At 50.9% G+C, this 12,234-nt stretch overlaps 1 protein-coding gene across 3 annotated transcripts in view; it reads left to right on the top strand.

Annotated features, from left to right (window-relative positions):
• NISCH (nischarin) overlaps positions 1-12,234 on the top strand; it is a 57,264-nt gene that overhangs the window by 18,194 nt on the left and 26,836 nt on the right. The window contains exons 12-15 of one of the 3 annotated variants that reach the window (XM_018066741.1): positions 1,302-1,415; positions 1,696-1,807; positions 5,937-6,061; positions 7,166-7,215. In XM_018066741.1, the coding sequence (XP_017922230.1) occupies positions 1,302-1,415; positions 1,696-1,807; positions 5,937-6,061; positions 7,166-7,215 (401 nt within the window). Of the gene's footprint in view, positions 1-1,301; positions 1,416-1,695; positions 1,808-2,355; positions 3,433-5,936; positions 6,062-7,165; positions 7,216-12,234 lie in introns of those variants that run through there. The other 2 variants (XM_018066742.1, XM_018066743.1) reach the window with 2 other exon arrangements.

Below are 12,234 nucleotides of genomic sequence, written 5' to 3'. Positions count from 1 at the left end.
CCTGCCTGCTTCAGAAGGCCGTCCTGACCCTGAGTTGCCTTTCGGATCAGGGAAGTCCACTGCCTCCATAGGAAAAGGCTCCCTCGCTCCTCTTCTCTCAGGGGCCACAGGCTGCCACGCTTCCTCAGGAGGCTGACCTCATGTCACCTGCGTCAGAGCATCAGGCCTGGGGGGCTCTCCGGGAACCAACAGGCACAGCCTGAGTGTGGAGGGGTTGTCTTCTCCTTGTTAAAAAGTAACGTTAACTCTGGGCTTCTCTGGTGGCTCAGCAGTAGAGAGCCCGCCTGCCGGTGCTGGAGATGCAGATTCCATCCTTGGGTCGGGACGGTCTCCTGGGGGAGCAAGTGGTAGGGCACTCTGGTGTTCTTGCCTGGGACACTCCCACGGCCAGATTATGCGCTGGCGGGCTCCAGCCCTTGATGTTGCAGAATCAGACAGAATTTAGTGACTAAACAACAAACAACAATGTTAATTGTAGGCAAGAGTCAGGAATAAGTTACTTAATTCTAGGTATCTCATTTCCTGAATCGCGTCATAAACCAGATGTGTTTGCCCACCTTGGTTGGTGTCACCCAGCCCAGTATCTGCCACCGGCTGATGGTCACCTGCCCGCCCCACAGGTGCCCTGCAGGTTCCCCGTCTCCTAGCTTCGAGCAGGCCACGCTCCCACTGTCGCCAGATCCCAGGCCAGAAGATAGCTGGAAGGCTGTTTGCATCATCCCCCCAGCCCTCCGTGTGTTTTCCGCCCCAGGTGCCCCTTTCCCCACACTGTCACCAAGACATCAGCTCCCCTCCCTCGGCCCTTGGGACCTTCCCTCGTTCGGCCGCCCTGCTGTTCCCACTGCCTGCTGGCCCGTAGCTCGTTCCTGCACTTGCAGGTGGGGTCCCTGCCTTCCTGCCTGCTTCCCGTGTCTTGGCTCTCCCAGTTCCCCAGCCCAGAAGGCTCTCCCCTTGCTCTTTGCAGATACGAGTTTCGTCACGATTGGAGGCTTAGTTCAGGGCACCACTTTCCCCTATTCCCAACCATCCCAGAGGCCTTCTCAGGGAACCCTGTGGCCTGTCTTCTCTTTTCCGAGAGGAACTCCCGGAGCCAGACTAGGCGTTGCGGGGCCTTGCTGGGTCACTCCAGGGAGCTCCAGGTCTCTTCTGCAGGTGGCAGAGATCTCCCTCCTGGCAGGCTGGGCCCCCGCAGCCCTGTGTGTCCTCCTGGGGCTGGGCCCACACCTCGGCAGGACCCCGCCATCCTGCTCGCACCATGCTGGCCAGCCCCTGTGCTGATGGCCATTTTCTGAACACCATAGGTCTGCCTGGACAACACAGTGACCACAGAGAAAGAGTTGGACACAGTGGAAGTGCTAAAAGCGATTCAGAAAGCCAAAGAGGTCAAGTCCAAATTAAGCAACTCTGAGAGGAAGGTGGGTCTTTGTGTGGGAGGTGGAGGAGTGGAGTCCTGGCTGCACCACCCTGGCCTCCCCTCGGCTGTGTGTCCCTGTGCGTTCTCATCCGTGAGATGGGGGTGGCCGTCGGACCTGCCTCATGGGGTTGCTGAGGGTTAGTCGAGGTCCTCCCTGTCGCCGGGGTGTGTGTGTGTGCGCGCGCGCGCGCGGTAAGCTCCTCCTCACATCTCTGGCTCTGCCCAGTTCTGCTCTCCTGGATCTTTCACCTCTGCCCGGCTGACTCAGCACTCCCCCTCAGGTCAGCGAGGATGCTCGGCTCTCTGCTGCCCCCTGCGTCAGACCCAGCAGCTCCCCACCCAGCGTGGCTCCCACCTCTGCCTCCCTGCCCCAGCCCATCCTCTCCAACCAAGGTAACCATGTGTGTGTGTCTGCCTCCCTGACGGAGCTGCACAGGCCCTGCCCAGGCCCCTAGCTGGGCTGGGGTTGGGGGAGCGGGTTCGGATACAGGGAGGGCATGGTGCTGTCTGCACACCAGCCCCTCCTGGGGAGGCGCATGGCTGGGGGGTGCCTGGCTTGATTTCTCAGTTTGCTCAGTGAAGACTCCCTGTTGCTCTGACACCCACATCCAGTTCCTCTAGGGTACTGCGGGGTGTGCTCTTTGAACAGGCTCGGGGCTGCTGGCCCATAAGGACCCCAAGCGCCTGCAGGCGGTGTGGGCAGGCTGGCTGCCTGTTAATGAGAAGCCAGGCCTCCTGGTTACTTCCCTGAGTCAGGTGGCCCCCCACCCCATCCCTGTGTGGGGAGTGTGCCTCATCGTCATGGCCCTGGTAGTGTGACCCAGCCCTGATCGCTGTGTTGGTGGGGCCAAGATAGGCTGTTGGTGGACCCATGGAAGACCAATCCCTTTCACCGACCCACTGTCTTAGCGTTTTCAAAGGGCTTTCACCTCTGAACCCAGGCATCCTCGGAGATGAGTGAGTGAAGCAGGTCCCATGAGTGTCTGCTGGCCCGGCCCCCACGGAAGAGGGGAGGGTGTGCCGTCCCGAGTGGAGCCAAGGCTCGGGACACACAGGAAGGAACGCCGCCCACCCGGGCTCCTGGAGTTGGAGAACTTGGTGTGAGGTCTTGGGAAAACAGTTTGACCCTATGTTTCAAGAGCCAGAAAAACGTTCCCACCCCTTGACTTGGTAACCCCGCTGGTGGGGATTTTATCTTAGCGGGTTAAGATAACAGGGAAGGGGGAGGTGAAATGCTCGGCGCAGCGCTGTTTCTGCCAGCAAAACATGGGCCACGGCGGGCATGAGAGAGAGAGGGACGTTAAGCCGTGGTCTGGAGTGTCCTGCAGCCAGTGCCACCGAGCGGGGAAGGTGGGATATGAGGAATGCTGGGTGAAGTCAGAGAGCCCGTGCAGGGCAGCTCACCAAGGTCGCAGCCGTGGACGCGAGCCAGAGAGTGGACGGGGCACGGCGGTGCCGGAGTCGTCGTGTTTGCTTTTGTAACATTCTTGATTGAGAATTTCTGGTTTTCTATTTCTTTTTTTTTTTTTTTATGTAAAAGGGGAGGGGGCCTGTATCACTTTGAAGATGCTTCCCTGACCTGTCTCCTGTCGAGCGGCCAGAGCCCTCCTCAGGCCTCCTCCCCGCCGCACACAGCCCGGCACAGCCCTGGGCCCTGCAGGGGTCTGCGTGGCTAGGCTCTGGGGACCGGGAGGTGCGGCTGGCCCACCAGGCTGGGGACCCACCAGTTCTCAGTCTGCTTTTGTCGAGGCAAGGAATCAGTGAGTGTGAGCAAGTGAGTGAGCTGTGGGTGGCGAGGGAGGTGTCTGCCCCCACAGCTGCAGCTGTGGGCGGCCCGCCTTTGGTGGCGAAGCCTCTGCAGCAGCCAGAGCCAGACTCGGTCCCCTTCACTGGCCCCGCTCCGGGGGCACACCATGCAGTGGCTCACTGTAGTCCTCCCCCTTCCTTTCCCGGTCCTTCTACTGGACATTTAGACGTTGTCTCCAGATCCTCTTACAAATAAAACTGCAGTGGATGTCTCTGTGTGCACATCTCTTTCCTTTTGGTGAGAAACAACAAAGGTTGGGCCCCGTCTAGGCATTCTGATGTCCCCTGTCCTGTCCCCTGAGTGGCCCTTTCTGACCACTTGTTTGTGCAGACCACAGTCCAGGAAGGAAGCAGAAAGACTGTCCCTATTCACATTTCCTCAGCTCCAAACAGGGTTTGGGAGGGTAGTGACAGGAAGATGCTGCTGCTTGTTGCTAGTGTGGAGGAATCCACAGAAATTTGTGTCCAGTCATGTGCTGCTGGACCTTGCCTGGATGGGCAAGGATTTCTTCCTGTAGGGAGCAGCTTTGCTCCCAGCCCGTTTTTGTAGAAGTGGACATACTTGTGAGTAAGCTGTCCCCCACCCCCGGAGGCCCGCCAGGAGGGGACACTATCCATTAAACACCAGGCCTCTGGTCACCTCAGGACCTGCCAGCCCAACTTGTTGGCGCCATGGAGGGCTGTGGCCGTAGGGACTGATGTGGGAAGTGTCGGAGTTGATTCTCCAGCCAGGCCAGGTCCAGGGGCTGAGAGGAGGCTATAGAGACGTGGTTAGGAGAGCAGGCGCCTGGCCTGGGTCCCCTGAGTTTACATCCCAGCTTCCCTGGCTGTGGTCCCCGAAGCAACTTGTCACCTCCAGAAGCTCTGTTTTCTCTGCCCTACTTCATCAACTCTAAGATGCACGCATTCCCACCTTGTGCCTCTGAAGTTGAGACGCGTCTTTCAGTCAGTGACGTCTCATAGTTGCTGTCAGCCAGCTGCTATTCGTGATGGAGTTGGGGGAACACCTTCCGCGGACGCCTGCTAAGACCAAGATGGCGCCACGTCTCCGCGTCTTAGATTTGATGGGCTGTGGTAAATAATGGGAGGCGTGCGCGAGCTGACGCTGGAGAAGCACTTGGCACTGCTGGTCCATCAGAAGCGGCCAGTAAGGGCTCCCCGCCTGTGTGTGTGTTGAAGGGTTTCCAGATGACCAGGACAGTCCCCTGAGAAACTTGGAGCCTCTTGGGAAGCTGAGCTGTACCCCCAAGGGAGGATGGGGCAGAAGGATTTGGGGCATTTGTGAAAGAGGTCTGTCTAGAGCAGCGAGGATTTTGCTCTGGAGGTGTATGTGAGGTGATTCTCAAAGGATGGTAGGATCTGAGCTTGTGAGGGAGGAGGGGGTGGATTCCGGGAGAGAATAGCATGCCTCATGCCTGGCTGTGTGCCTGCCGCCCTTCCTGCCTGCACACAGCCCCTGCTGCTTTGCTCTGGTCGGGGGGGGGGGGGGGGGGGCGGCGCCGGGTCTGGATTTGGACCATCTGCCTGCCCAGCCCATGAGTAGAGGACCTGGGCTGTGCAGGTTGTCCTGACCCCAGGCCGCAACTGAGCTGGACAAGGGTATGGGGCTCTGTGAGCTCTCTCTGAGTCATTTTGTTGGGCCGTGGTGACTGGTGGTAAAGTCAGGCTATGGAGGCAAGCCCTGGCCTCCTCGAGATTTTGGTGGAATTAGGGGTTGACACCCAGCATTCATTTAACCAGCTGCATTTAGGAGAAAGTTAAAAAACATTTTACCCTCAACAAGTCTAGGAAATGTTTGGAGTGAAATAATGGACCCAGATGAGCTGAATTCATACAACAGCCTCAGCAGGCTTTAAAAACAGCCGGAATGAGTCAGAGTGTGCTGCCCATGGGCGGTGGCCTTGGGGAGAGTCAGTGGGGTGCGTCCTGTGGGAAGCTGGGCCTGGGTTGTCCTTGCCAGCCCCGGAGGAAGCCCGAGCCAGCAAGTAGGCCTGGCCTTCTGATGAGGGGTCCGGGACTCCTGGATCCGCAGAGCTTCCCAGGGCTGTTGGGTGGTGGGGTGGAGAGGCTTCAGCTCTGTCCCCAGGAAGAGGCTGTAGGAGCAAACACGTGTAAGACTCCTGGACATTTTGCCAAACTGCTCTCTGAACAGGCGGGGCAACTCGCCCCGCAGAGCCTGCCTCTGCCCAGTTAGGCCACACAGGCTGACCTTTGCAGAAGTGAGAGGCAAAACTCCCTTGGATGGTTCGGGAGGGTGAGCTTGGTCCTGTGTCAGGCCCACTGGCTGTTCTTTTGTGGAATGTCTGTTCATTCTTTGCAGCCTCCTAGTGGCATTTCTTTCCCTCATTTTTTGTTATCTGTAAGAGCATTTTATAGAGTAAACATACAAGCCTTTGACAAATACTGTGAGCACTTTTTTCTCATTTCATTTGTTTTTCTTTTCCTTACAGAAGTTTAGTTATATGTAGTCACACCTCAGGTTCTTTCTTTGGATTCAGGCTCAGAAATTCCCTTCCTGAGATTCGATGAGCGGGCGTTCGTTCTTCTAGTGGTTTTAAGGTTTTGGTTGTAACATTTTCTTCTATAATCCACTTGCCTGGATTTGGGGGCTCCGATTAGCCCCCAGCCATGCTGTAGCCTGAGGATGCAGCCCCATTTGTTGAATGGCTGCTCTCCTGCCCCGCCTGCCCCACCCGCCTTCCCCTGGTCTCTCTAGGAATCATGTTCGTGCAAGAGGAGGCCCTGGCCAGCAGCCTCTCGTCCACCGACAGTCTGACTCCCGAGGACCGGTCCATTGTGGGAGGATGCTCTGATTCCTTGGAGTCCATTCCTGCGGGACAGGTAACCTCCTCCTCCTGCTGCCCGGGGTTGGTGACCCTGTGGCCCACTCTCCTGCCTCCAGCTGTCTGCAAGTAGGAGGTGGCTGGTCTGGAGTTGTGGCAGGTGTGGCCAGTGCTTGGAGCGCTCTGCTGTGTGGTTCAGGGTCTGTTCAGTTAGCATCTGTGTGTCTGTCTCTCTCTCTGGGCTGATGGGGATAGGCAGTTTTCTCTCTCTGGGTCCTAGGGGGCGAAGCCAGGTAACCCTTAGTGCCTGTGAACAGACTTCCTGAGGAAGGCAGTTCAGAAGGTCCTCGGGGGGGGCTTGTTTGCATTCCAAACCCATCAAGAAGTTTCTCCACTGCTGTCTGGCACCTCTGGGCCATTTTGCCCATTTCTACTCATCAGCCTGGTATTCTGGGATACATTGTGACTTTGTTACCTCCCCTGTGGCTGCTGCTGAGGGTCCCTGAGCTAATTCCTGTGTCTCTGGGAGAAAGAGGCCGGCAGGTATGCGAGGGGCTCATTTGCTGTGTGTGTGGGGAGTGTGCTTGGTGTCTGAGCCTGCCCACCCCTGTCTTTGCTCACCAGCACGGTCATGGCCCTGTGGCACTGGGGCAGTGGGCAGTTCTGCTCTGTCCCAGCACTCCCCAACACTCTCCCTTCACCCAGGGGCACAGTAGGAGGCTCCTGAGCCCTAGGTCTTCTCTGCTGTCCAGAGACCACTGGGAGGCCTTGCCAGGCCCTACACAGCCTCTGCTCACCATGTCCTCTTCTGGCCCAATACCAGATTGGTAGACAGTCCACACAGACTCTGGTATGGTACAGGGAACATTCAGGTGCCAGACCTAGAGGCACAAGCTGAGCTATGGAGGGTGAGAGGCTCTGGTCCAGAGGTTGGAAGCGTGGACTGGAGTCAGACCCAGGTGGGAGCCTCAGCCCTGCTGCGCATTGGCAGGGTAACTGGGTGACTCTCTGTCTGTCAGGGCCCCAGGATCCACCACAAGGTGGAGTGGGGATAGCGAGGCACTTCCTGCAGGGCCATGAGGGAGGGCTCAGAGCTGGTACCTGGTGATTGCCAGGGCGTGGCTGGGCAGGTGGGGGCTGACTGTGTTTCCTTTCCTGGCAGGCACCTTCTGATGATTTAAGGGACGTGCCAGGAGCTGTTGGCGGTGTGAGGTAGGGCAGAGGCTGTTGTGGAAGACACTCGGGGCCTTCTGCATGTGCTCAGCATGGGCTGGTAGTAACCAAGATTGTGTGAAAAATCTGTTCACGGAAGTTGCATAGAGTTAGGTCTTCCTTTGAATAAACAAACAGATGAAATGGGCTCTGGTCTGTTTCACAGTTCTAATCCCTAAATTTGCTTTTCACAAGTGTTATCCTGTACTAGGGGTCAGCATGTCAAGGCCAGTTTAGTCCATTGCCTGTTTTGTACAATCTGTGATTTAAAAATGATTGTTCCATTCTCCTTTTTAAAAAAATTTATATATTTTTAAATGAGGCAAAGATGATTTAATGATAACAGGTACAATTCACAAACAAGATTGACATTGTAACCTATTAGACTCCTGACAGCAAAGAAAGAAAGATACAGAAAGCAAAAATCAGAAGAAATAGAAGGGAAAAGAAAAAAATTTATAATCATAGTGAAACATATTAACATTTCTGTGAGTATATTCTATTAAATGTAGGAAAAATAAGAGGATCGTGAATAATAATTAAACTGTAATAGATTTGTATTTATATTAATTTATGTTAATCTTGTATCCTACATGAATACATGTAAAATTTTGTATCTCATACATTGTTATTGGATGTCCATAGAACATCTAAAGAAACTGGCAAAAAGATAAACATTACTAAATTTCAAAAAGTAGAATTCTTTTTTGTGTGTGATTCAGTTATACATATACAGATACACTGTTTTTGAAATTACTTTCCCTTATAGGTCATTACAAGATTCTGACTACAGGTTCCTATGGTGTACAGTAAACCTTTGTTGCTTGTTCACATCTATTTTTTTTAAATAGAAATCTCGCATTCTATTCATACTAAATGAAACAAGTGGAATCAAAATGTTGTAAATTTTTTACTTAGGCAAAATTTCAAAAGTCTAAATTCTAAACAGTTTCTAAAATACATATATATATGTATTTTTTATGTACAAAAGCTTTTTTTTCTAATTTCATTCTTTTTTTATTATTAAACTTTATAATTTATTTTGGAGTTTAGCTGATCATCACTGTGGTAGTTTCAGGTGGACAGCTAAGGGGCCCAGCCGTACATATACGTGTATCCATTCTTGCCCCTCTGACCCAGGCTGCCGCATGACACTGGGTTCCCTGTGCTGTACAGTAGGACCTGGCTGCTTATCCGTGTTAAATTTAGCAGTGTTTACATGTTTATCCCAAACTCTGTAACCATCCCTTCCCCTCTGGCAATTCCCCAAGTTCTCCAAGTCCTTCAGTCTGCTTTCTGGTTTTCGGATAAGGCCACTTGCATCATCTCTCTAGATTCTGCCTATGCGGGATGCCACATGGCATTCCTCTCTGGCTGACTCGCTTCACGTGGTGTGACGCTCCCAGGCCCATCCGTGTTGCTGCAGGTGCAGTTACATCGTTCTTTTTAGTGGCTGAGTGATGCTCCACTGTGTATCACACCTTCTGTCCCCGTTCCTCTGTTGGTGGGCGTTTGGGTTGCTTCCCTGTCTCGGCTGCTGTAAACAGTGCTACAGTGAATATTGGGGTACATGTGGCATCTTGAATTGACGGTTTTCTCAGGGTATATGCCCACGAGTGGGGCTACTGGCTCATGTGGTAGTTCTACTTTTAGTTTCTTAAGAAACCTTCAGACTGTTGTCCACATTGGCTATATCAGTTTACAGTGGAAAAGAGCTTTTTCACTACCCTTGATAAAGGTTTAGATATTACTTTGCCAACAAAGGTCCGTCTAGTCAAGGCTATGGTTTTTCCAGTGGTCATGTATGAATGTGAGAGTTGGGCTATAAAGAAAGCTGAGCACAGAAGAATTAATGCTTTTGAACTGTGGTGTTGGAAAAGACTCTTGAGAGTCCCTTGGACTGCAGGATCCAACCAGTCCATTCTGAAGGAGATCAGTCCTCAATATTCATTGGAAGGACTGATGCTGAAGCTGAAACTCCAATACTTTGGCCACCTCATGCGAAGAACTGACTCATTTGAAAAGACCCTGACGCTGAGAAAGATTGAAGGCGGGAGGAGAAGGGAATGACAGAGGATGAGATGGTTGGATGGCATCACCAACTCAATGGACATGGGTTTGGGTAAACTCTGGGAGTTGGTGATGGACAGGAAGGCTTGGCATGCTGTGGTCCATGAGGTCTCAGAGTCGGATACAACTGAGCAACTGAACTGGTAAAGGTTTGAGAAAGAACATAAAAAAAAAGGAGATGGAGGAGCTGGAAAACATAAGCTGAATGAAACGAGAGCACTGAATATGAAATACAGAAAGTGAAGCAAAGCAGATGAGAGTGAAAGAGCCTTGTGTAGCCCAGCAGTTGACATTTCAGCGCGTCTGCCCATCAGAAACATGTCTGGAGCTCTGGTGAAAAAGCAGGACCTGGGCGTTTGTATTTTTCAAAAAGCTCTGAGGTAACTCTGATATGTATTTGGATTTTAAAAAGGGATTACAGGTTTTTCTGTTGAATGGTAGTTCTGGTGATATAGAGTTCTTTTATTTTTGTTGACCAGTCATGATACAATGGTATTAAGTGATTAATACTTACATAATCACGTTAGTGACAGATGTTTATCAGTTTGCAGAATCAGTAGACAAAAAATAAAAGATAATTACAATTGCAGGCCATAAGGGGAACATAATTAACCTAACAATATAAAATAATTACAATTTGGGGGTCAAGCAGAGTCATTTGTTAAGTGGAAGTGCGTACATCCACAGGTTTTCATCTGCTGTGTCTTTTGGTTGGTGCGTTTAATCTGTTTGCATTTAAGATAATTATTGATATATATGGTCCTATTATCATTTTCTTAATTGTTTTGGGTTTATTTTCTTTGGGTAGGTCTTTTCCTTCTCTTGGTGTCCTGCCTTGGTTTTTTTGGTGTAAAGCTTTTTTGGTGGTGCTGAATTCTCTTAACTTTTGCTTGTCTGGAAAGCTTTTGATTTCTCCGTCAAATCTGAAGGAGAGTCCTGCTGGGTAGAATATTCTTGGTTTTAGGTTCTTCCCTTTCGTCACTTTAAATCTGTCGTGCCGTTCCCTTCTGGCTTGTAGAGTTTCTGTTGAGAAATCAGCTGATAGCCTGATGGGAGTGCCCTTGTCTGTTATTTGTCATTTTTCCTGTGTTACTTTTAATACTTTATTTCTGTCTTTAATTTTTGTCAGTTTGATTACTGTGTGTCTCGCTGTGTTCCTCCTTGGGTTTCTCCCGCCTGGGACTCTCTGTGCTTCCTGGACTTAGTCGACTATTTCCTTTCTGATGTTACGGAAATTTTCAGCTATTCTCTCTCCAAATAATTTCTCAGGCACTTTCTCTCTTCTCCTTCTGGGACCCTTACGGTGCGAATGCTTGTGCGTTCACTGTTGTCCCAGAGGTCTCTTGGGCTGTCTTCACTCATTCTCCATCTTTGTTTCTATGTTCTGTTCTGCGGCAGTGATTTCCACTATTCTCTTCTTCGGGGCGTTCACCTGTTCTGCCCCAGTTATTCTGCCGTTGATTCCTCCCAGTGTACTGTCCATCTCTCTCTGTGTGCTCTTTAGTTCTGGGTCTTTGGTGAGCATTTCTCGGATCTTCTCATTCTTTGCCTCCATTCTTTTTCTGCAAGGTTGCCTGTCTCCACTTCATGCAGTTGCTTTTCTGGGGTTTTATCTTGTCCCTTCATCTGGGACATAGATTTCTGCTTTTTCACGCTGATTAACTTTTCTGTAATGCGGTTTTTGTTTTAGCTGCTGTGGCACTGTGGTTCTTCTTGCTTCTTCTCTCTGCCCTCTGATGGAGGAGGCTAAGAGGCTTGCGTAAACTTCCTGATGGGAGGGCCTTGTTGTTCAGTTGCTCAGTTGTATCCGACTCTTTACGACTTCATGGACTGCAGCACGCCAGGCTTCCCTGTCCTTCATTATATCCAGTTTGCCCAGACTGAGGTCCATTGAGTCAGTGATGCCATCCAGCCATCTCATCCTCTGTCGTCCCCTTCTCCTCCTGCCTTCAATCTTTCCCAGCATCAGAGTCTTTCCCAATGAGTTGTCCGCATCAGGTGGCCAAAGTATTGGAGCTTCAGCATCGGTTCTTCCAGTGAATAATCAGGGTTGATTTCCTTTAGAATTGACTGGTTTGATCTCCTTGCAGTCCAAGGGACTCTCAAGAGTCTTCTCCAGCATCACAGTTCAAAAGCATCAATTGTTCAGCACTCACGTTCGTACATGACTATTGGAAAAGCCATAGCTTTGACTGCACAGACCTCCGTCAGCAAAGTGATGTCACTGCTTTTTAACACGCTGTCTAGGTTGATCATAGCTTTCCTTCCAGGGAGCAAGTGTCTTTTAATTTCATGGCTGCAGTCACCATCCACAGTGATTTTGGAGTCCAAGAAAATAAAATGTGTCACTGTTTCCATTGTTTCCCCATCTATTTGTCATGAAGTGATGACACTGGATGCCTTGATCTTCATTTTCTGAATGCTGAGTTTTAAGCCAGCTTTTTCACGCTCGTCTTTCACCTTCATCAAGAGGCCCTTTAATTCCTCTTCACTTTCTGCGGTAAGGGTGGTGTCATCTGTGTATCTGAGGTTATTGACATTTCCCCCAGCAATCTTGATTCCAGCTTGTACTTCATCCAGCCCGGCATTTTGCATGATGTACTTTGCATATAAGTTAAATAAACAGGGTGATAATATACTGCCTTGACGTCCTCCTTTCCCCGTTTTGAACAAGTCTCTCGTTCCGTCTGGTTCTAACCGTTGCTTCTTGACCTGCATACAGATTTCTCAGGAGGCAGGTAAGGTGGTCTGGTATTCTCATCACTTTAAAAATATTCCACAGTTTGTTGTGATCCACATGGTCAAAGACTCTAGCGTAGTCAGTGAACCACAAGTAGATGTTTTTTCTAGAATTCTCTTGCTTTTTCTGTGATCCAGTGGATGTTGGCAATTTGATCTCTGGTTCATCTGCCTTTTCTAAATCCATTTTGTACATCTGGAAGTTTTTGG

Source organism: Capra hircus, chromosome 22 (assembly GCF_001704415.2).
Source record: "Capra hircus breed San Clemente chromosome 22, ASM170441v1, whole genome shotgun sequence".
Taxonomy (NCBI): domain Eukaryota; kingdom Metazoa; phylum Chordata; class Mammalia; order Artiodactyla; family Bovidae; genus Capra; species Capra hircus.
The sequence above is the reverse complement of the archived record's forward strand: the minus strand, read 5'-3'. Positions and strand labels throughout refer to the sequence as shown.